The following is a 25,611-nucleotide window of genomic DNA, read 5'->3' as shown; positions in this document are numbered from 1 at the left end:
AAAGCATGTTTTATGACATCATTTTTAGACAACCTTTACTTCAGACACTGCATATCCTTCTCTTAAAACAGGTGATAATTTTCTGTCTGATTTCTTTCGTTTTTAAACCGTAAATAAGTGGATTTACAATGGGAGGAAAAATAAAAAGGGATATAGAGAAAATCCTGCGCAGATACGCTGGAACATATTCAGATCGATGTGCAATAAGAGGAAAAAATGTGTTGAACTCCAAAAACAGAAAGACCACCAGATGAGTACCACACGTTTGAAGGGCCTTAATCTTTGCATTCGACTGCTTCTTTGTAATACAAGTGATCAGTATTTGAATGTAGGTAAAAGTCACAACAGAAAGTGAAATAAAGTGGTATAATACCATAGTAAACAACCCATAGATGTTGTTCACTTGTGTGTTTTCACATACAATTTTCATTAAAGGTGGGTTATAGCAGATGAGATCTGTCATCTGTGTCTGACAAATCTTGTAAGGCATTAGAAGAGCGAAAATTACAAACATGATAATAATATTAAAGAACCACATTCCTGTTATAATCATCACTAAGTTATCAGTAGTCATGATGGCATGGTATCTCAGCGGCCAGCATATGGCAGTATACCTGTCAAAGGCCATAGCGGTAAGAATTAAGTAAGATGTGCTACCATACATGTGCACACAAAACCCTTGAAGGATACAGACGGGGTAGGAAATGGATCTGTCCTGAGACCATATGCTATACAACAGCTGAGGAAAAAGCGTTGAAGCACCCATAATGTCATTAACAGGCAGGTTTAGCAACAAAATATACATCGGTTTATGAAGATTTCTGTTCAAGACAATGGTTATAATAATTGTTAGATTGCAGATTAGGACTGCCAAATATGTTGTGGTGCCGAATATGAATGCAGGGTAAATGGATGTCTCAGGCAGATCCAAAGAGTGCAGAGTTAATTTCAGTGAAAAAACTGATCCATTAAAATACATGGTAAATATTTATCTGTCGAACCAGTAGCCTAAAAAAATAAAATGTGTTTTTACATTATCAATATAAGTAAACAGACATTATTAAGTACAGTCCAGAACTAAAACTTTGAAGCTATGTTGCTGTCCAAACTTGAAATGTCATTTTTCAGTCTGAACTTTTGCTCCATTCAACCTGTAAAAAACACTATAGTAAAATATGAATGCTGGGTTGGTGAATAAAATAAGCTGACTTTGCTTATTCCCTTAACAAATCAGAAGAATAATGGAGCAAGATAGTTTGTAATAGCGTATACATTAACATTTATAAATTTGTATTTATTTGCATTAGTAAAGCTGCTAATTCTGTTGATTTATAAGAATCAGATCTGATATTTAGTTAGCTCAGACATATCTTACAGTATGTGATCATCCTTCAGCACTGTTGAAAAGTTGATCTGGACTTTTCTGTTTTATACTCATGTTAACCATGGCAATAGCTGATATGTGTGGCATGCACACATAACTTCATGACACTATGGTTCACATATACCGTATGGGTTTCTCTTTCTATTCTGAATAAAGACAGAACATTGCCATCTGCTGCCTTTTGACATAAATTACAATCATATATCCATTTAATTTATCACTTAAGTATAGGGAGTAGTAAACACTGCATACTCTCTAAACCAGGGGTACCCACACTTTTTCCTACCAAGGGCCATAAATCAAACCTGACTGAGGGCCGCGGGTTGAAAGTAAATATTGCTTTATTATATATTAAAATTTAAGTTGCCCTAATTCTCCTAATTTATAATTTTCTAATATTTAAAAATAAATAATCAAACATTACTCTGTTTATGCATAACTAATGCAGTTTTATTTTCAAAGGTAACTGTTGTTAAAAAGAAATCATTTTGCAAATCATTTAAAAATGTCCTTTTGTCTGTGTGCCACTGCCTCTATTATTTGCCTATAGTACCTGAGTCTGTTGTGTTTCGTGATGCATGCTATACACCTTCAAGTACATAAAAAAAATATTTTACTTTATTTCCTTGCATTTAATTTTAATTGACATGTGTAATGTACAAATAAAAAAATTATTTTAGAAAATTTTTAATTCGAAATATGGAAATCTGCATTTATGATATTTATCCTTTTTCCTTATCTCACGTGGAATGACGGACCAAATTAAAGGTCATTGGCCCTAGTTTGGGCACCTCTGCTCTAATCAAATGGAACTAAATAGTACTAAAATCTCGTAATCATATAGGAACCATTTTTAGCACTATTTGGCATCTATGTAATACCTCTAGAACCATAAATGGTACTAAAGCATGACTATATCACCATTAAGCTATGTTGTTCAACATAGCTTAATATGGTTCTACACAAGTGCTACACAGGTTCTATGCGGTTTAGGACTAAAATGGTTCCCCTATAATTGCGAGCCAGTGAACAACTTTTAATGCTATTTAGCACCGCTAGTGTAGGGATATGTCAGTTTGGAACACACCTCTTATGATTGTTATTCACCCGTTGCCAGAATATTTGGTTTAATTTGATTACAGGTACAAATGTGTTTGAGTGGGTGCACAAAATTTAACAACATGAACTAATGTCTTTCATGGCTCAAATTTAATTTCAATGTAGGGTGTCTTCACAACTAAACCTTCACAGTTTTGAAGTAAGTGAAATGATTAAACATCAAGGCATTAAAATAACTGCACTGGATTTACATCTATTGCACTTGTAAAAAGAGTAAAACAATGCATATACAGTACATAAACATATATAAAGCAAAGCATGTTTTATGACATCATTTTTAGACAACCTTTACTTCAGACACTGCTTCTCTTTCTCTTAAAACAAGTGATAATTTTCTGTCTGATTTCTTTAGTTTTTAAACCATAAATGAGTGGATTTACAATGGGAGCAAAAATTAAAACAGATATAGAAAAAACCCTGCGCAGATACGCTGGAACATATTCAGATCGATGTGCAATAAGAGGAAAAAATGTGTTGAACTCCAAAAACAGAAAGACCACCAGATGAGTACCACACGTTTGAAGGGCCTTAATCTTTGCATCAGACTGCTTCTTTGTAATACAAGTGATCAGTATATGAATGTAGGTAAAAGACACGACAGAAAGTGAAATAAAGTGGTATAATACCATAGTAAACAACCCATAGATGTTGTTCACTTGTGTGTTTTCACATACAATTTTCATTAAAGGTGGGTTATAGCAGATGAGATCTGTCATCTGTGTCTGACAAATCCTGTAAGGCATTAGAAGAGCAAAAATTACAAACATGATAATAATATTAAAGAACCACATTCCTGTTATAATCCTCACTAAGTTATCAGTAGTCATGATGGCATGGTATCTCAGCGGCCAGCATATGGCAGTATACCTGTCAAAGGCCATAGCGGTAAGAATTAAGTAAGATGTGCTACCATACATGTGCACACAAAACCCTTGAAATATACAGACAGGGTAGGAAATTGATCTGTCCTGAGACCATATGCTATACAACAGCTGAGGAAAAAGCATTGAAGAACCCATAATGTCATTAACAGGCATGTTTAGCAACAAAATATACATTGGTTTATGAAGATTTCTGTTCAAGAAAATAGTTATAATAATTGTTAGATTGCAGATTAAGACTGCCAAGTATGTTGTGGTGCCGAATATGAATGCAGGGTAAATGGATGTCTCAGGCAGATCCAAAGAGTGCAGAGTTAATTTCAGTGAAAAAACTGATCCATTCAAATACATGTTAAATGTTTATCTGTCAAACCAGTAGCCTGCAAAAAATAACATGTGCATTTACTTTATCAATATAAATAAACAGTCATTAATAAGTACAGTCCAGATCTTACTAGAACTTTGAAGCTATGTAAAATATGAATGGGTAAGTGAATAAAATAAGTTGACTTTGCTTTTTCCCTTAACAAATAAGAAGAAGAATGGAGCAAGATAGTTTGTAATAGCATATACATTAATATTTATGAATTTGTATTTATTTGCATTTGTAGAGCTGCTAATTCTTTTGATTTATAAGAAGCAGATCTGATATAAAGTTAGCCCAGACATATCTTACAGTATGTGATCATCCTTCAGCACTGTTGAAAAGTTGATCTGGACCAATCTGATTTATATTCATGTAAACAATGGGAATGGCTTCTTTTCTGGCATGCACACATTACTTCGTGAGGATGACGTACTGCATAAAACTATGGTTCACATATAAAGTATGGGTTTCTCTTTATAACCTTAATAAAGATATTGCCCTCTGCTGCCCTTTGACATATATTACAATCATATATGCATTTAATTCAGACTGATCTCATGTAAAGTCGTGTTATAGTCATGCAAAATATGATTAATTTATTTGTGTACATGGCACAAAATTCAACTTTTTTTCGTGCCTTGAGCACGAATGTCTTTTTTGTGACACACGGATTTCTATAAATAGTTGGGATTAGATTTGGGGTTTGAGTTAGGATATACTTTTATGCATTGGTTTCTACATGTTTTTCTTCCGTTTTTAAAATATTCTCGCCTGGAGTTGGGGTTAAAGTTGGGGTTTAGATGTCTGAAAATTTATCAGAAAGTGATTCTAACCACAACCCCAAGCGACAATGGTAAGAAAATAGGCAAAACAATGAGAATACAACACATATAAAATGAAACAAAAAAAGTTGTGCAACGGACACAAAAACTATTTCTAGAAATTTGTGCATGTGTCACGAAAAAGACATCCATGCTCAAAGCACAAAAAGAAGCTGAATTTCTTGCCATGGAAAATAATAAATTGATAACATTTTGTGTAACTAATTTTGCTATTGAGGGAGATGGCCTGAGCCCAGATCAACACATTCGGCAGCTCTTAAAGAAGTAGAATAGCATGTTCGCCTTGCGTGATGATGACTTTGGCAGGACCAATGCAGTGCAGCATCAGATACCCATGGGTGTACCCAATTGGGCTCTATGAATTTGACTGTATGCCTTTTGGACTGTGCAACGCATCAGCAATCATCCAGAGGCTCATACAGAGGTACCTGGGGTCTATGGTGCATGATTTTTGTTAATTTATTTAGATGATATGGTTGTGTTTTCCCCTGACTTTGACAGTCATCTTCACCACTTGGAACAGGTGTTTTGAAAGCTATATGACCAAGGCCTGAGGTTGCAACCAAGGAAGTGCAAGTTGTTTCAGCAACAGGTAACCTACTTGGGCCACGTAATCAGAAATCAAGGAGTAGTGACTGACCCTCAGAAGACCGCTGTGGTGGAGGAATGGCCTGTTCCACAAACCATCAAACAGGTGTGATCTTTTCTGGGCTTTGCGGGATACTACAGGAGATTCATTCATGGCTTTTCTCAACTTGCTGCCCCTCTTCATGCCTTGTTGAAGGGAACGGCCACTGCTCCACAGGGAAGAACACAGGTGAATTTGACTGAAACTTGCCAGGACTCATTTGACAGGTTAAAAAAGGCCTTGGTGTCAGCCCCAGTCCTTGCATATGTTGACTTCTTTCTACCCTTCCAATTGTTTACTGATGCCAGCCTGGAGGGCTTGGGAGCAGTACTAGCCCAAAAACAGGATGGACAAGAGAAAGTCATAGCTTTTGCCAGTCAGAGTCTAAGAGTCAACCACAGGCTATGTCCTGGTATCCGATCATGGTCACTCCACTCGTCCATCAGCCCCAGCCCACGGCCTATACACCCGCCATCACCTTAGTCACATCAAACCCAGAGAGAGATCTGCTGACTGTAGCTAGTGAAACAGACCCAATGGTACAGACCTCAAGCCTGGTGACAGAAGGATTGATAAGTGAATTGGAGCATCCATGCCTGATGGCAGAAGAACTGACAAGTGAATTGGAGCATACAATACCACCTGACACTGTGCCCTGTCCACCAAGCCTCCCTATGAGTCCAACAGTTGGGGCAGTAAGGCGGTCGAAAAGAACCACTGGGGGCAGCCCCCAACCAGGTACAGGCACATAAAGATAGAAAAGTGGTGGGGAAACGTCACAGGCTGATTTAGTAGTTTTCTTTCTTTTTCTTGAATAATTAGATACATCAGGGCTTTACTGTGTGCAGTGTGATGATTACTGTGTGCATTAATATATTGGCACTTTGAATTGTAGTGGTTATTCAATGTACATGTGTGTTCATGGTGGTCGCTTGCTTCTAGCCCCAGCAATACCTATCCTGTAGTCCCAGTGGCTGGCGTTGTCCTAAAGACGGTGGTTACCCTCAAACCCCCCTCAATGCTTGCTATTGTCGCCTGAAGGGCCGTAACTATATTTAATTGTATTACAATGCAGTCTGACCTCTGCTGTCAGACCTCTGCTGTCTGTGATGCTGATGCTTGGTGCTCTCTTTTAGCCTTTGGATTGTCCTTCTTGTGGTCTTGGCCCAGTGCTGCTGTGAAGCCTGCCTTGGCTACATGGAATCCTTAACGCTTGCTTTTTGCTGCTTAGAGTACTGTAACTTTCTCCTGTGGGTTTGACCATTGCCGTGACTATCCGGATGTATCTGCTCGACTGCTTGGAGGGAAGACAGCTGGAGTGGACTGCCACAAAGCCACCGAACTTTAACCTCGGCTAATTGGCTATAGAGACTTAATTTTAGGGAACTTTCCCCTCTATTTAACCCCCCGGGTTCCAAAAACGCGGTGCCGTGTTTTGACGTGTTTTCTTCTTATCATAGCAGAATCAACTTAAAATACATAATTAATAATCAATAATAATAATTAAAATAAATTAAACATTAAATTAAAAGTCATGAAACATTCAATCAAATGAGGAAAATATAGTTGATATATGTTTTTTTAATTAAAATAGACCAGTTTCTCTGATTCTCTGGTTGTATTGCGGCACTGTATTTGTTGTTTTAATGCCTTGTTTTTGCAAGTTATTGTTGCTAATTGGGTGCCCCCTCGTTGGAAGCTACGTGCCCCCTGTTAGTTATGGTCTGGCACCGGCTCTGACGTTAACATTACCGAAGAAGAACAATGGAAGACTGGAGGAGGATATATTCCAGAAAGGAAGTAATTTATCCTCATTTATATTTATTATCATGTAATATGCTTATGGCTTGTGCAGTTGAGCCTACATAAGCGACCTCAGCAGACTGCATGCTTTGGATTGAAAAACTTTTGCATTGTTTACAAATAAGGATGCGTGAACTCACGTAATGGCAGATAACTGTTACATTCCGTACAGTGTTAAACACAGTAATTCACTTTCGTATCCTTCATGGCAACTTTCTGCTTATGGTTTGTGCATTTCAGCCTACATAAGCAACCTAAGCAGACTGCACACTACTGATTGAAAAAACTTTCTACAAACTTTCAAAATTTTTACAAACGAGAACACGGGGACTCACGTAATGGCGGACAACTGATACATGCCGTACAGTGTTAAACATAGTAATTCATGGCCACTTTCAGTAATGCTGCACTGCAGGATCTTTTAAGTGTGTGCTGTAATATGATTCCATATATTGTTTACATGCAACGCAATTCATTGCGCTTTACACACGACACAGTTTTTTATGAGCGTCGGGTTTTTTATACGGAAACGCAAGTACTCGCGCACATGGACGCCATATGCGATGTGTTTTTAAAGTTCATACGCACTTACATAAATGCATTAAACATGGTTAAAAACTATAAGCTAGATGATCAGTCGATGGACATCTGTAAACAGTCATCTGAAAACAGCTTCACTGCAGATGTTTATCTGAGATGTTCTGAATTTTGTTTATGTACAGAATAGTTTATCTAAATGTAGTGCTATCAGTGATATTTACCCATCAGTTATGTATGTAAGCTTATGTGGTATTTCTGTGGACAATTTATGCTAACAGCTGTTCTCTCTTACAGGTGTAACAGCTGTACTCTCTTACAGGTCTGCATCCCTCTCATCAGTACAAAACTATGAAGTGGAAAAATATATTCACACTTTTTGGACATAAATTTGTAACATGAGCCACATCAAGTTTACAGTTCTGTTGTGTATCAGTTTCTTAGTTTATACAAGTTAAGTTTTTGAATAGGGTTTGTTTCCAAATAAACTGAAAATATCCCACTGACATTCATTTCTATTTTGATTATATTGTTAACTTCTTAATAAACCACAAACAAACATGAATCCTCACATTCTTTACTGTACTTCCCTCTCAAATTCCTTCCTAAAGGCTCATTATGCAGCTCATTATGCTAGTCTTTTGTTTCCTGAGCTGTCAATCAATCCTTCTTCCATACGGCCTCTCTAAACAAAAAGTGTCTTACAATTTCTAAATCAATATATTGTTTTATGTGAATGAGTAGGCAGAATGATTTTCACATCATTTAAAAAAAAACTCTAGACTACTAGATTCTGTTTAGAAAAGTCTAGTGAAAACATGTTTAGTTTGGGTTTTGTGGACTTATATTAGTGACTTAAATTTTTTTTTAAAAACCATGCATAAACATTTTTCTCTCAAAAATACAAACATGTACATACATGTAGCTCATATAATATTGTAGCCCAGTTTGTGCTGAATGCAGTGTTATGAGACACTTGCTATTAATATGTTTAAAGCAACTGAAAAAAGACATGAAAATGTAAGAGCATGTCAGAAACTCTGCCAGTGTCCCAAAATGGTCAGACCCCAGAGGGTTAATGCTTGCTGGCCCATTAATAAAGAGTATTTTTGCATTCATACATTGACTCTCTGTTTTATTTTACTATTTAACATCGTCACATGGTGACATTAGCTGCAGATCCTTGAATTCTTGCCTGGCTGTAAGTAAAACAATACTATAAGAAATAAAATGTATTTTATTGATGTCTAAACATTATCAACAATGTCAACAATAGCATGACCATGATGCACTTGAGAAAGAGTAGAAATTCTTTTATGTGCGATTGCTGTGTAAAGTTAAATTTAAAGTTTTAAATGGAACAAGATAATAAAATGACTTCCTTAACAAAATGATCAAGCTGTCTCAAGTTGCATTAGTCTTTTTCATTGGATAACCTGACGTCATGACTTGTTTTTTTTCCTGTCATAAGGGGAATAATCCACACAGACACATACCTTACAGACACTACAGTATATAAAGCTCAAAAGAAACATTCAAGTCGGGTTACTGCAAGTCAGTAAATCACAATTAAACAATTGTTATGTCATCTGAAGTTTATATGTTACCGTGCCTAATGTAAAAACTAGATGATGGATTTCTAAATGTGCAAAATTTATTGTAAGTATTTAAATATAATGCATATACCGATTTTCAAATGTTATACATTTATTCATAACAGAATACTTGGTGAACTACAATGTTTTTTTATATTTGCTTTTTTCTCTTCTTTGTTACAGTTCTGGACTGGAGCAGGTGTCATGTCTTCAAAAAGCAACCTGTACAATGTGTCATTTCAGCTTTCTCTTGAGGGCTATGATCTTCCCTCTGATAGGGCCATCATTGCATTTGTATTCGCGGCTCTGAATTACATGATCATATTGTTTTGCAACTCTTTTCTCTTGTTTACTATCATACGCAACAAGGCTCTGCATCATCCCATGCACATCCTGCTGGTAAATTTGCCTATCAATGACCTTATAGGTGCCACAGCCCTGTTCCCACATATCATGAAGGAGCTTCTATTTGACACCCGGACCATATCGTTCTCCACCTGTATTTCCCAAGCTTTCTTTATACATGTGTATGCATTGGCTGCTGTGTTCATTCTGACAGCTATGGCATACGACAGATACATCGCCATCTGCCAGCCCATGAGATACAATATTATTATGAGCAATTGTCATCTCATGAAAATCATCTCATTGGTTTGGCTTTCTAACTGGGTACTAATTATTGTTCTTTTTATATTGCTGTTGCGTTTGCCCCGATGCAGGTCTTACCTTTCTAATACCTACTGCGATAACCCCTCCCTGCTGCAGCTGGTCTGCGCAGACACGACCATTAATAATATTTATGGATTGATAATCACAGCTATCTGCCAGGTAGTGACAGTAGGTTTGATTTTGTTCGCATACCTGCAAATCCTCATTGCGTGTTTCAGAAACAAAAGCTCTGACACGAGGAGTAAAGCTTTGCAGACGTGTGGTACGCATCTTATCATCTTCCTATTGTTTGAATGTTTGGGCCTTTTTACAATTTTCTCATACAGGATAAAGGATATTTCTCCTCACTTAAGAAAATTCAGTGTAGTGGCTGCTATGATAATACCACCAACACTTAATCCTATTATATATGGACTGAAAACCAAAGAAATTAGGGTCAGTGCGTTAAAACTGTTTCAGCGAAAGGTTTATGCATCATGATATAAAATAATAACCTGTTTTTCTCTCAATAATGAATATATATATATGCTGGTGATAACTATTAATCAATATCACATGATCCTACCTTGTACATGTTAAATATCAAGATGTTTTATGGGGATTTTGTAAATGAATACCTGTTGGAAAGGCCTTTTCTTTTGTGTTTTATTTATCTCACTTTAATTCCACCTTAAACGTCACACCGTGATTTTCCTGAGCTATAATTTCTCAGAAGAAAGTGCTGATTTAAATCATTCAAGTAGCAGTAGATTTTGGACTATGGTTAGACTATTTCCTTTCTGATCCCTACAGAAAGAGGATATACGAAGGCCTGTAGACAACACTGCAATATAGCTTAACCTAAATATGCAAACTATTTATTTAGCTGGTTATTGTCACATATGTGACCCTGTCTATGAAATCCAGGCTAATGTACATGGTATGCAAGGTTTGGTGGCCATTCATTTGGCAAAAATCAATCAATGAATAACAATTCCAGTTTCAGACCACAAGATGTAAACCTTAGCTCATTTTTCCAATGATACCAGTGACTTTAAAGGTGTTCAATTTAGAAAAAGACATGCAACCCATTGCTTTTTTAACTTTTTTTAACCTTTAATTTGCTGTCATCGTGATTCAAATCTGTGTGCAGAGTAAAAATAATAAATGTCATATAATATTTCATTATTAGAAATGATCTAGTTTTGAAATCATGTTTATAATGCATTATTATTGTAATTGAGCGTCTCACCAGCAGTGCTAAGCACTAGAATAGATGTATGAATAACAGCACTGTACTGTAAATACAAATAATGTAGATATCATTTAATAGAGTTTATTTAATTAACTTGAGAAGAATGGTTCAAAGACATTTATAAAATATATGATTTTATCATACACTCTTAAAACAAATGTGTTAAAATAACACATCTTGTGTCTTGTTAAGGACAACACATCTAATGAGATGAATAAATGAATCTCACATAAAAATATCAGGCCAAATTTCACCCCAAACATGTTTTTCGTAAAGAAAACAAAGCCTCTTTTGGGACCCCTTAGTCATTTTCGTGTCAAATAAACATGTTTCTCTTTCGAAATGCATATGTTTTCCTTATACCAATTGAAATTGTATTAAAAATAAAGATGACATTTTATGGCATGCATGCTCTTGCAAAAAATTTAAAATGTTTTTGGTGTATTGATTACTATTAGCAAAACCACGATTTTACTAGGAACCATGGTCTAAGTTCTCTTTTTTGAAAAACTTACAAAAACATGGTTATTTTGTGGTAACCACAGTTTTACTACAGTAACCTTTTTGGTTGTTACTGTAATAAAACCATGGTTAATTTTCATAAGGGTGAGTTTAAACCTATGGTTCAAACACATGCAACACAAAAACTGATAAAAATGTTACCTTGTAATGCACTGTAAGTGGCTTTGGGGCAGTTGTAGCCTAGTGGTTAGAGTGTCGGGCTTGTAACCCGAGCGTTGCCGGTTCGAGGCTCACGACCGGCGGGTTGCGACTGTGGTGCCCTTGAGCAAGGCACCTTAACCCTAATTGCTCCCCGGGCGCTGCAGGGATAGCTGCCCACTGCTCCGGGTGTTTGTGTGTTCACGACTTGCAGTGCGTGTGTTCACTATTCACTGGATGGGTTAAATGCAGAGGTCACATTCCAAGTATGGGTTACCATACATTGGCAAATACTCACTTCACTCACACTTCACTTAAAATGTCTGCTAAAATGCATAAAAATGTAATCAAACTTAAGACAAATACATTGAACAACCAACAGAACTGACATTTCAACACTATATGATTTAAATAGCTTAATTAAAATTGTAAGTTTGAGTTTTTTTTGTGTCATGTATTTTTTTTTGAGGGCGCACATACACTTACCTAAAGGATTATTAGGAACATCTGTTCAATTTCTCATTAATTCAACTATCTTATCAACCAATCACATGGCAGTTGCTTCAATGTATTTGGTGGTGTAGTCCTGGTCAAGATAAAAAACATTCTGCTCAGTTACTGGGATTTTCACGCACAACCATCTCTAGGGTTCACAAAGAATGGTGTGAAAAGGGAAAAACATCCAGTATGCGGCAGTCCTGTGGGTGAAAATGCCTTGTTGATGCTAGAGGTAAAAGGAGAATGACATGATTCAAGCTTATAGTAGAGCAACTGTGACTGAAACAACTACTCGTTACAACCGAGGTATGCAGCAAAGCATTTGTGAAGCCACAACACGCACAACCTTGAGGCAAATGGGCTACAACAGCAAAAGACCCCACCGGGTACCACTCATTTCCACTACAAATAGGATAAAGAGGCTACAATTTGCATGAGCTCACCAAAATTTGACAGTTAAAGACTGGAAAAATGTTGCCTGGTCTGATGAGTCTCAATTTCTGTTGAGACATTCAGATGGTAGAGTCAGAATTTGGCGTAAACAGAATGAGAACTTGAATCCATCATGCCTTGTTACCACTGTGCAGGCTGTTGGTGTAATGGTGTGGGGGATGTTTTCTTGGCACACTTTAGGCCCCTTAGTGCCATTTGGGCATCGTTTAAATGCCACGGCCTACCTGAGCATTGTTTCTGACCATGTCCATCCCTTTATGCCACCATGTACCCATCCTCTGATGGCTACTTCCAGCAGAATAATGCACCATGTCACAAAGCTCGAATCATTTCAAATTGGTTTCTTGAACATGCCAATGAGTTCACTATACTAAAATGGCCCCCACAGTCACCCGATCTCAACCCAATAGAGCATCTTTAGGATGTGGTGGAACTGGAGCTTCGTCCCCTGGATGTGCATCCCACAAATCTCCATCAACTTCAAGTTGCTATCCTATCAATATGGGCAAACATTTCTAAAGAATGCTTTCAGCACCTTGTTGAATCAATGCCATGTAGAATTAAGGCAGTCTGAAGGTGAAAGGGGGTCCAACACAGTAATAGTATGGTGTTTCTAATAATCCTTTAGGTGAGTGTATATTGATACTGTGTCATAAAGCTCTTGTTTTCTTTTGTTGATTTTTAAGATTATCTGCATTATCAATATGATATTTTCTTTATTCATTCAGTTATAAAGCTAAATTTAAGGTTTTAAATGGAACAAGGAAACCAAATGACTTCCCTAACAAAATTATTAAACCGTCTCAAGTTGTATTAGTCTTTTTCATTGGATAACCTGGTTAAAAAAGACACTGACATCACGACTTCTTGTTTTTTTCCTGTCATAAGGGGAATAATCCACACAGACACATACCTGACAGACACTACAGTATATAAAGCTCACAATAAACCTTGAACCATCAGGGCAAGTCAGTTTACTGCATGTCAAAGTCAGTATATCAGACATTTGAAAGCAAGTGTTATGTCATCTGAAGTTTATCTGTTACTGTGCCTCATGTAAAAACTAGATGATGCATTTCTAAATGTGCAAAATTTAGTGTAAGTATTTTAAATATCATGCATATATCCATTTACAAATGTTATACATTTATTCATAACAAAATACTTTGGTGAACTACGATATTGTTGTTATATTTGCTTTTTTCTCTTCTTTGTTACAGTTCTGGACTGGAGCAGGTGTCATGTCTCCAACAAGCAACCTGTACAATGTATCATCTCAGCTTTCTCTTGAGGGCTATGATCTTCCCTCTGATAGGGCCATCATTGCATTTGTATTTGCGGCTCTGAATTACATGATCATATTGTTTTGCAACTCTTTTCTCTTGTTTACTATCATACGCAACAAGGCTCTGCATCATCCCATGCACATCCTGCTGGTAAATTTGCCTATCAATGACCTTATAGGTGCCACAGCCCTGTTCCCACATATCATGAAGGAGCTTCTATTTGACACCCGGACCATATCGTTCTCCACCTGTATTTCCCAAGCTTTCTTTATACACGTGTATGCAGTGGCTGTTGTGTTCATTCTGACAGCTATGGCATATGACAGATACATCGCCATCTGCCAGCCCCTGAGATACAATATTATTATGAGCAATAGTCATCTCATGAAAATCATCTCATTGGTTTGGCTTTCTAACTGGGTACTAATGATTGTTCTTTTTATATTGCTGTTGCGTTTGCCCCGATGCAGGTCTTACCTTTCTAATACCTACTGCGATAACCCCTCCCTGCTGCAGCTGGTCTGCGCAGACACGACCATTAATAATATTTATGGACTGATAATCACAGCTATCTGCCAGGTAGTGACAGTAGGTTTGATTTTGTTCACATACCTGCAAATCCTCATAGCGTGTTTCAGAAACAAAAGCACTGACACGAGGAGTAAAGCTTTGCAGACGTGTGGTACGCATTTTATCATCTTCCTATTGTTTGAGTGTTTGGGCCTTTTTACAATTTTCTCATACAGGATAAAGGATATTTCTCCTCACTTAAGAAAATTCAGTGGAGTGGCTGCTATGATAATACCACCAACACTTAATCCTATTATATACGGACTGAAAACCAAAGAAATCAGGGTCAACGCGTTAAAACTGTTTCAGAGAAAGGTTTATGCATCATGATATAAAATACTAATCTGTTTTCTGTTTTTCTTTCAAAATATATATATAACTATTAATCAATATCAATTGTACATGTTACATATCAAGGTTTTATGGGGATTTTGTTAATGACTACCTGTTGGAAAGGGCTGTTCTTTTGTGTTTTATTTATCCCACTTTAATTCCACCTTAAACGTGAAAATGTGATTTTCCTGAACTATAATTTCTCAGAATAAAGTCCTGATTTAAATCATTCAAATACCAGTAGATGTTAGAAGATGGTTAGACTATTTCCTTTCTGACCCCCACAAAAAGAGGATATAAGAAGGCCTGTAGACAACACTGCAATATAGCTTAACCTAAATAAGCAAACTATTTATTTAGCTGGTTATTGTCACATATGTGACCCTAGCTGTGAAATCCAGGCTAAAGTCTTGTAATCTAATTTTGAGATAAGTTTGATTTCACTCACTGATTTCAATCTTTGACATGGCTCTACTCAGTCAATATTAAAAATATAAAGGTTATATTTTCAAAGAATGTTTTTTTTTTGGTGGCCATTAGTTTAGCAAAAATCAATCAATGAATAACAATTCCCGTTTCAGACCACAAGATGGAAACCTAAGCTAATTTTTCCAATGATACCAGTGACATTATAGGTGTTCAATTTAGAAAAAGACATGCAACCCAGTCAGGCTATTTTAACTTTGCTTTTAATTTGCTGTCATTATGATTCAAATATGTGTGCAAAATAAAAATAATAAACGTCAAATAATATTGAATTATTAGAAATGATCTATGAAATAATGTTTATAATACATTATTATTGTAATTGAGCCTCTCACCAGCAGTGCTAAGCACTAGAATAGATGTATGAATAACAGCACTGTACTGTAAATACAAACTAGATATGCAATTCCCAAGGAATTACCAGTGCATGAAAATGCAAAAAGTTGATTGCCAGAAATGTAAAAGAAATTTAGTCTAGTAGTTTACCTGGCTGTTGACATGTTTTAGTGTGAAGCTAGCATGATTTAAAAAAGTTATCATGATGAAATATGATGCTAGCATGATTAGCATGATTCAGCATGATGTTAGCATGATGCTAGCATGATTAGCATGAAGCTAGCATGACTAGTATGAAGCTAGCATGATGCTAGCATGACTAGCATGAGGCTAGCATGATGCTAACATGATTAGCATGAAGCTAGCATGAAGCTAGCATGATTAGCATGAAGCTAGCATGATGCTAGCATGATTAGCATGAAGCTAACATGATGTTAGCATGATTAGCATGAAGCTAGCATGATGCTAGCATGATTAGCATGAAGCTAGCATGATGCTAGCATGATTAGCATGAAGCTAGCATGATGCTAACATGATTAGCATGATGCTAGCATGATTAGCATGATGTTAGCATGAAGCTAGCACGATGTTAACATGAAGCTAGCACGATGCTAGCATGATAAGCATGAAGCTAGCACGATGCTAGCATGATTAGCATGAAGCTAGCACGATGCTAGCATGATTAGCATGAAGCTAGCACGATGCTAGCATGATTAGCATGAAACTAGCACGATGCTAGCATGATTAGCATGAAGCTAGCACGATGCTAGCATGATAAACACGAAGCTAGCATGATTAGCATGAAGCTAACACGATGCTAGCATGATTACCATGAAGCTAGCATGAAGCTAGCATGACTAGCATGAAGCTAGCATGATGCTAACATGATTAGCATGAAGCTAGCATGATTAGCATGACGTTAGCATGATGTTAGCATGATTAGCATGACGTTAGCATGATGCTAGCATGATTAGCATGAAGCTAGCATGAAGCTAGCATGAAGCTAGCATGACTAGCATGAAGCTAGCATGATGCTAGCATGATTAGCATGAAGCTAGCATGATGGTAGCATGACTAGCATAAAGCTAGCATGATGCTAGCATGATTAGCATGAAGCTAGCATGATGCTAGCACGATGTTAGCATGATTAGCATGAAGCTAGCACGATGTTAGCATGATTAGCATGAAGCTAGCACGATGCTAGCATGATTAGCATGAAGCTAGCACAATGCTAGCATGATTAGCATGAAGCTAGCACGATGCTAGTATGATTAGCATGAAGCTAGCACGATGTTATCATGATTAGCATGAAGCTAACACGATGTTGGTATGATTAGCATGAAGCTAGCACGATGTTATCATGATTAGCATAAAGCTAACATGATGTTAGTATGATTAGCATGAAGCTAGCATAATTTGCATGAAGCTAGCATGATGCTAGCATGATTACCATGAAGTTAGCATGAATTTAGCATGAAATTAGCATGATCCTAGCATTATTAGCATGATCCTAGCATTATTAGCATGATGCTAGCATGATTAAGATGATGGTAGCATGATTAGCATGAAGCTAGCATGATTTAGCATGAAGCTAACAAGATTTAACATGAAGCTAGCATGATTTAACATTAAGTTAGCAAGATTTATTATAAAATTAGCATAAAGCTAGCATGAAACTAGCACGAAGCTAGCATGACTTAGCATGAAGCAAGCATGAAGCTAATATGACCCAAAGACCCAACCCCCATGTCTCTATGATGTCCGGATCCAGAGATATAAGGCTTTGTTTATTATGTTGCTAGGCTGCTCATATTTGGTTGCTAGGGGCGTGGCTTAATACCTCAATAAGGATGGTGAGAGACTGATTGGATGCCTGAGTAAAATGAGCCCACCCCCATGTCTCTGTGACACTGTGCTGCAAAGATATCCATCTGGGCATTTTATAATGGCAGTCTATGGGAGATGTTGCTAGGGTGCCCAAAATGGTTGCTAGGGGCGTGGCTTGATAGCTCAATAAGGATCCTAAGGGACTGATTGGATGCCTGAGTAAAATGAGCCCACCCCCATGTCTCTATGACACTGCGCTGCAAAGATATCCCATCCGGGACGTTTTTAGTTCCTTATATGGGCATGATTCCTGCCCCATTATAAGTCTATGGGGAAATTTGGGGACCTCTTACACCCCAGGGGTACAGCTTACACCCCATTGTGAGGTATGTTCTTACAGAGCCTGCCAGCCTCTTCAAATGTGGCAAGTCACAAGTTTCTGTGAAATCCTAGGTCTGAGCTACGACTCGTCAAAGTTTGTCGCAATGTTAAGTCTATGGGATTTTTCGGCTGCTTTTTCGCCCCTGGGGCGAAGACCGTACCCCCGATCGCTTATAAAAGTCATAGCACACTATTCCCGAATAGTCCGCACGTTTGAGAGTTTGAATGAAGTTTCTAAGTTGAACGGTTCGAGCCGTATTAATTGCGGAAATTTGGTTGGAAGAATAATAATAATAACTAGATAGGTACATTTCCTGAAGAAAATGTGAAGTGGTGCTTGCCGTGGCAAAATTCTCGGGACAATATATGATTATACTCCAACCCAAAAGTAAAACGTTCCAACCCACTATCCACTAGTGATTACATTCAGAGTCACGAGTTAAACGGTCCAACCCCCGTGTCTCTACGATGTTCTGATGCGGAGATATAAGGCTTTGTTTACACTGTTGCTAGGGTACTGTATTTGGTTGCTAGGGAAAAAATTGGCATCCACTGGTGATTACACTCTAAGTCACAAGTCAAACGGTCCAACCCCCGTGTCTCTACGATGTTCTGATGCGGAGATATAAGGGTTTGTTTACACTGTTGCTAGGGTACTGTATTTGGTTGCTAGGGAAAAAATTGGCATCCACTAGTGATTACATGCCGAGTCACGAGTAAAACGGTCCAACCCCCGTGTCTCTACGATGTTCTGATGCAGAGATATAAGGCTTTGTTTACACTGTTGCTAGGGTACTGTATTTGGTTGCTAGGGAAAAAAATTGGCATCCACTAGTGATTACATGCCGAGTCACGAGTAAAACGGTCCAACCCCCGTGTCTCTACGATGTTCTGATGCTGAGTTATAAGGCTTTGTTTACACTGTTGCTAGGGTACTGTATTTGGTTGCTAGGGAAAAAATTGGCATCCACTAGTGATTACATGCCAAGTCACGGGTAAAACGGTCCAACCCCCGTGTCTCTACGATGTTCTGATGCGGAGATATAAGGCTTTGTTTACACTGTTGCTAGGGTACTGTAATTGGTTGCTAGGGAAAAAATTGGCATCCACTGGTGATTACACTCTAAGTCACAAGTCAAACGGTCCAACCCCCGTGTCTCTACGATGTTCTGGTGCGGAGATATAAGGCTTTGTTTACTCTGTTGCTAGGGTACTGTATTTGGTTGCTAGGGAAAAAATTGGCATCCCATAATGATTACACTCTGAGTCACTAGTCAAACGGTCCAACCCCCGTGTCTCTACGATGTTCTGGTGCGGAGATATAAGGCTTTGTTTACTCTGTTGCTAGGGTACTGTATTTGGTTGCTAGGGAAAAAATTGGCATCCCATAATGATTACACTCTGAGTCACTAGTCAAACGGTCCAACCCCCGTGTCTCTACGATGTTCTGGTGCGGAGATATAAGGCTTTGTTTACTCTGTTGCTAGGGTACTGTATTTGGTTGCTAGGGAAAAAATTGGCATCCCATAATGATTACACTCCGAGTCACGAGTCAAACGGTCCAACCCCCGTGTCTCTACGATGTTCTGATGCGGAGATATAAGGCTTTGTTTACTCTGTTGCTAGGGTACTGTATTTGGTTGCTAGGGAAAAAATTGGCATCCCATAATGATTACACTCTGAGTCACTAGTCAAACGGTCCAACCCCCGTGTCTCTACGATGTTCTGGTGCGGAGATATAAGGCTTTGTTTACTCTGTTGCTAGGGTACTGTATTTGGTTGCTAGGGAAAAAAATGGCATCCCATAATGATTACACTCCGAGTCACAAGTCAAAAGGTCCAACCCCCGTGTCTCTACGATGTTCTGGTGCGGAGATATAAGGCTTTGTTTACTCTGTTGCTAGGGTACTGTATTTGGTTGCTAGGGAAAAAATTGGCATCCCATAATGATTACACTCTGAGTCACTAGTCAAACGGTCCAACCCCCGTGTCTCTACGATGTTCTGGTGCGGAGATATAAGGCTTTGTTTACTCTGTTGCTAGGGTACTGTATTTGGTTGCTAGGGAAAAAAATGGCATCCCATAATGATTACACTCCGAGTCACAAGTCAAAAGGTCCAACCCCCGTGTCTCTACGATGTTCTGATGTGGAGATATAAGGCTTTGTTTACTCTGTTGCTAGGGTACTGTATTTGGTTGCTAGGGAAAAAATTGGCATCCCATAATGATTACACTCTGAGTCACTAGTCAAACGGTCCAACCCCCGTGTCTCTACGATGTTCTGGTGCTGAGATATAAGGCTTTGTTTACTCTGTTGCTAGGGTACTGTATTTGGTTGCTAGGGAAAAAAATGGCATCCCATAATGATTACACTCCGAGTCACAAGTCAAAAGGTCCAACCCCCGTGTCTCTACGATGTTCTGGTGCGGAGATATAAGGCTTTGTTTACTCTGTTGCTAGGGTACTGTATTTGGTTGCTAGGGAAAAAATTGGCATCCCATAATGATTACACTCTGAGTCATGAGTAAAACGGTCCAACCCCCGTGTCTCTACGACATTGTAAAGCAAAGATATCCCATCTGGAACTTTTTTATTCCCTTATATGGGCATGTTTCCTGCCCCATTATAAGTCAATGGGCATTTTCGGGTGCCTCTTACACCCCAGGGGTACAGCTTACACCCCTATGTGATGTATGTTCTTACAGAGTCTATCACCCTCTTCAAATGTTGTAACCTACATGTTTCTACAAAATCCTCAAGCGGAGCTATGACCCGTCAAAGTTCGGCCCAATGTTAAGTCAATGGGATTTTTCGGGTGGTTTTTCGCCCCCCTTTCGAAAATCCTTCACCCGATCGCTTATAAAAGTCATAGCACACCTCTCCTTAATAATCTGGTCGATTTGAGCCCTCTTTCATGGGACTGTGGCAAACCGTGCGGGACGAGTTACGCGCCGAAAAATGTGCAGACATAAGAATAAGATATAATAATAATAACTAGATAGGTACATTTCCTGAAGAAAATGTGAAGTGGTGCTTGCCGTGGCAAATTTCGGGGGACAATATATGATTATACTCCAAGCCAAAAGTAAAACAATTCAACCCACATGTCTCTACGATATTCTGATGCGAAGATATAAGGCTTTGTTTATTCGGTTGCTAGGGTACTGCATTTGGTTGCTAGGGAGAAAATTGGCATCCACTAGTGATTACACTCCGAGTCACGAGTCAAACGGTCAAACCCCCGTGTCTCTACGATGTTCTGATGCGGAGATATAAGGCTTTGTTTACTCTGTTGCTAGGGTACTGTATTTGGTTGCTAGGGAAAAAATTGGCATCCACTAGTGATTACACTCCGAGATACGAGTCAAACGGTCCAACCCCCGTGTCTCTGCGATGTTCTGATGTGGAGATAAAAGGCTTTGTTTACTCTGTTGCTAGGGTAATGTATTTGGTTGCTAGGGAGAAAATTGGCATCCACTAGTGATTACACTCCGAGTCACGAGTCAAACGGTCCAAACCCCGTGTCTCTACGATGTTCTGATGCTGAGATATAAGGGCTTGTTTACTCTGTTGCTAGGGTACTGTATTTGGTTGCTAGGGAAAAAATGGCATCCACTAGTGATTACCCTCCGAGTCATGAGTCAAACGGTCCAACCCCCGTGTCTCTACGATGTTCTGATGCGGAGATAATGAAGCTAGCATGATTAGCATGAAGCGAGCATGATTAGCATGAAGCTAGCATGATTAGCATGAAGTTAGCATGAAGTTAGCATGATTTCCATGAAGCTAACATGAAGCTAGCATGATTAACATTAAGCATGATTAACATTAGCATGATTACCATGAAGTTAGCATGAAGCTAGCTTGATTACCATGAAGTTAACATGAAGCTAGCATGATTAGCATGAAGCTAGCATGAAGCTACCATGATTAGCATGAAGCTAGCATGAAGCTAGCATGATTAGCATGAAGCTAGCATGATGCTAACATGATTAGCATGAAGCTAGCATGATGCTAGCATGAAGCTAGCATGATTAGCATGAAGCTAGCATGAAGCTAGCATGATTAGCATGAAGTTAGCATGATGCTAGCATGATGCTAACATGAAGTTAGCATTATTAGCATGATTAACATTAGCATGATTACCATGAAGTTAGCATGAAGCTAGCTTGATTACCATGAAGTTAACATGAAGCTAGCATGATTAGCATGAAGCTAGCATGAAGCTACCATGATTAGCATGAAGCTAGCATGAAGCTAGCATGATTAGCATGAAGCTAGCATGATGCTAACATGATTAGCATGAAGCTAGCATGATGCTAGCATGAAGCTAGCATGATTAGCATGAAGCTAGCATGAAGCTAACATGATTAGCATGAAGCTAGCATGATGCTAGTATGATTAACATGAAGCTAGCATGATGTTAGCATGATTAGCATGAAGCTAGCATGATTAGCATGATGCTAACATGAAGCTAGCATGATTAGCATGAGGCTAACATGATTAGCATGAAGCTAGCATGATGCTAGCATGATTAGCATGAAGCTAGCATGATGGTAGCATGATTAGCATGAAGCTAGCATGAAGTTAGCATGATTTGCATGAAGCTAGCATAATGCTAGCATGATTAGCATGAAGCTAGCATGATGCTAGCATGATTAGCATGAAGCTAGCATGATGCTAGCATGATTAGCATGAAGCTAGCATGATGCTAGCATGATTAGCATGAAGCTAACATGATTAGCATGAAGCTAGCATGATGCTAGCATGATAAGCATGAAGCTAGCATGATGGTAGCATGATTAGCATGAAGCTAGCATGAAGCTAGCATGATTTGCATGAAGCTAGCATGATGCTAGCATGATTAGCATGAAGCTAGCATGATGCTAGCATGATTAGCATGAAGCTAGCATGAAGCTAGAATGATTAGCATGAAGCTAACATGATTAGCATGAAGCTAGCATGATGTTAGCATGATTAACATGAAGCTAGCATGATTAGCATGATGCTAACATGAAGCTAGCATGATTAACATGAAGCTAACATGATTAGCATGAAGCTAGCATGATGCTAACATGAATTAGCATGAAGCTAGCATGATGCTAACATGAATTAGCATGAAGCTAGCATGAATTAGCATAAAGCTACCATTATGCTAACATGAATTAGCATGAAGCTAACATGAATTAGCATGAAGTTAGCATGCATGATGTTAACATGAATTAACATAAAGCTAGCATGAAGCTAACATGAATTAGCATAAAGCTAGCATGATGTTAACATGAATTAGCATGAAGCTAGCACGATGCTAACATGAATTAGCATGAAGCTAGCACGATGCTAACATGAATTAGCATGAAGCTAGCACGATGTTAACATGAATTAGCATGAAGCTAGCACAATGCTTAAATGAAGAAGCATGAAGCTAGCATTATGTTAACATGAATTAGCATTAAGCTAGCATGATGCTAACATAAATTAGCATGAAGCTAGCATGATGCTAACATAAATAAGCATCAAGCTAGCATGATGCTAACATTATTTAGCATGAAGTTAGCAAGATATATTATGAAATTAGCATAAAGCTAGCATGAAACTAGCATGAAGCTAGTATGACCTAGCATGAAGCTAGCATGAAGCTAACATGACCCAAACACCCAACCCCCATGTCTCTATGATGTTCGGATCCAGAGATATAAGGCTTTGTTTATTCCGTTGCTAGGGTGTTCATATTTGGTTGCTAGGGGCGTGGCTTAACACCTCTTGGCATTAACTAGTGATTACCCTTCGAGTCACGAATAAAACGGTCCAACCCCCGTGTCTCTACGATGTTCTGATGCGGAGATATAAGGCTTTGTTTATTCAGTTGCTAGGGTGCTCAAATTTGGTTGCTAGGGGCGTGGCTTGGGAGTGGCCAATGATGTGCCCAATTGTTACACGCCTAGTCACAAGTAAAACGGTCCAACCCCCGTGTCTCTACGATGTTCTGATGCCGAGATATAACTGTTTGAATTTTATGTTGCTAGGGTGCTCAAAAGTGGTTGCTAGGGGCGTGGCTTAGTAAGTCTTTAAGGATCCTGAGAGACTGATTGGATGCTTGAGTAAAATGAGCCCACCCCCATGTCTCTATGACACTGTGGTGCAAAGATATCCATCTGGGCATTTTATAATGGCACTCTATGGGAGATGTTGCTAGGGTGCCCAAAATTGTTGCTAGGGGCGTGGCTTAATAGCTCTGGGATGATCCTGAGAGACTGATTGGATGCCCGAGTAAAATGAGCCCACCCACTTATCTCTACGACACTGTAAAGCAAAGATATCCCATCTGGAACGGTTTTATTCCCTTATATGGGAGTGTTCCCTGCCCCATTATAAGTCAATGGGAAATTTTGGGGGCCTCTTACACCCCAGGGGTACAACTTACACCCCATTGTGATCCATGTTCTTACAGAGTCTAGCACCCTCTTCAAATTTAGTAACCCACATGTTTCTAAGGAATCCTCACTCGTACCTATAACCCGTCAAAATTTTTGCAATGGTAAGTCTATGGGATTTTGCCCCATTGACTTTTCATTGGGCATTTTTGGGCACCTCTTACACCCCAGGGGTACAACTTACACCCCACTGTGATCCATGTTTTTACAGAGCCTACCACCCTCTTCAAAAGTAGTAACCCACATGTTTCAACAAAATCCTTGAGAGGAGCTATGACTCGTCAAAGTTGGGCGCAATGTTAAGTCAATGGGATTTTTCGGGTGGTTTTTCGCCCCCCTTTCAGAAATCCTGCACCCGATCGCTTATAAAAGTCATAGCACACCTCTCCTCAATAATCCGGTCGATTTGAGCCCTCTTTCATGGGACTACGTTAAACCGTGCGGGACGAGTTACGCGCCGAAAAAGTGTCCAGAAAAAGAAGAATAATAATAATAATAATAATAATAATAATAATAAGTATGCAAGATAGTAATAGTGATGCCTTGCATAAATGCAAGCACCACTAATAATAAGTATGCAAGATAATAATAGTGATGCCTTGCATAAATGCAAGCACCACTAATAATAATAAAAAGCCCAGTAAGAACAGTACAGCGCATTTTCAATGCACTGTAATAATGTAGATATCATTTAATAGAGTTTATTTAATTAACTTGGGAGGAACGGTTCAAAGACATTTGATAAAATATATTATTTTATCATACACTCTTAAAACAAATGTGTTAAAATAACACATCTTGTGTCTAGTTATGTGTTAACTTAACACATCTCTGTGTTATTTTTGGAACAACACACTTTGTGTTGTTTTAACACATCTATATTTATTTTAACTTAAAATCGACACGAAATGATAATGTGTTAAATAGGATAACACAAAACAATGTGTTAAAATTAACACATGATTTCTTAGAGTGTATAAGTTATCATAATCTGTATAATCTGTGTTCCTGCATCCAGTGCAAAAAAAAAAAAAAAAAATATATATATATGTTATTGCAATATTACCATTATCATGGTTCACACAAAAGAGATCAGTGGTGGACGAATTACACAAATCATGTACTTGAGTAAAAGTAAAGATACCCAGGGTAAAATATTACTCAATTAAAAGTAGAAGTACTTGCTTAAAATTTTTACTTGAGTAAAAGTACAAAAGTATCTGCCTCAAAATGTACTTAAGTACAAAAGTACTGTGATTTATTATGTCTGTATCATATTGTCACGAAA

The 25,611-nt window shown here is 38.3% G+C and overlaps 4 protein-coding genes across 4 annotated transcripts; 2 read left to right on the top strand and 2 right to left on the bottom strand.

Moving 5' to 3' along the window:
* Nucleotides 1-40: 40 nt before the first annotated feature.
* LOC135770419 (olfactory receptor 52J3-like) lies at nt 41-979 on the bottom strand. The gene has a single exon (XM_065280116.1). The coding sequence runs from the start codon at nt 977-979 to the stop codon at nt 41-43; it is 939 nt and encodes a 312-aa protein (XP_065136188.1).
* A 1,817-nt stretch (nt 980-2,796) lies between these two features.
* LOC135770418 (olfactory receptor 52J3-like) lies at nt 2,797-3,735 on the bottom strand. Its single transcript, XM_065280115.1, has one exon. The coding sequence runs from the start codon at nt 3,733-3,735 to the stop codon at nt 2,797-2,799; it is 939 nt and encodes a 312-aa protein (XP_065136187.1).
* Nucleotides 3,736-9,360: 5,625 nt separating this feature from the next.
* Nucleotides 9,361-10,305, top strand: LOC135770417 (olfactory receptor 52E4-like). Its single transcript, XM_065280114.1, has one exon. It carries the CDS (start codon nt 9,361-9,363, stop codon nt 10,303-10,305), a length of 945 nt encoding a protein of 314 aa, XP_065136186.1.
* A 3,606-nt stretch (nt 10,306-13,911) lies between these two features.
* Nucleotides 13,912-14,856, top strand: LOC135770416 (olfactory receptor 52Z1P-like). The gene has a single exon (XM_065280113.1). The coding sequence runs from the start codon at nt 13,912-13,914 to the stop codon at nt 14,854-14,856; it is 945 nt and encodes a 314-aa protein (XP_065136185.1).
* The last annotated feature ends 10,755 nt before the right edge of the window (nt 14,857-25,611 follow it).

The sequence above is a fragment of the Paramisgurnus dabryanus genome, chromosome 8, assembly GCF_030506205.2.
Source record: "Paramisgurnus dabryanus chromosome 8, PD_genome_1.1, whole genome shotgun sequence".
Classification (NCBI taxonomy): domain Eukaryota; kingdom Metazoa; phylum Chordata; class Actinopteri; order Cypriniformes; family Cobitidae; genus Paramisgurnus; species Paramisgurnus dabryanus.
This window is presented reverse-complemented; position numbering and strand designations above follow the sequence as displayed.

Bases quoted from the DNA above. Each gene is read 5' to 3' on its own strand.
- LOC135770419 (XM_065280116.1), bottom strand. From the start codon at position 979: ATGTATTTTAATGGATCAGTTTTTTCACTGAAATTAACTCTGCACTCT.
- LOC135770418 (XM_065280115.1), bottom strand. From the start codon at position 3,735: ATGTATTTGAATGGATCAGTTTTTTCACTGAAATTAACTCTGCACTCT.
- LOC135770417 (XM_065280114.1), top strand. From the start codon at position 9,361: ATGTCTTCAAAAAGCAACCTGTACAATGTGTCATTTCAGCTTTCTCTT.
- LOC135770416 (XM_065280113.1), top strand. From the start codon at position 13,912: ATGTCTCCAACAAGCAACCTGTACAATGTATCATCTCAGCTTTCTCTT.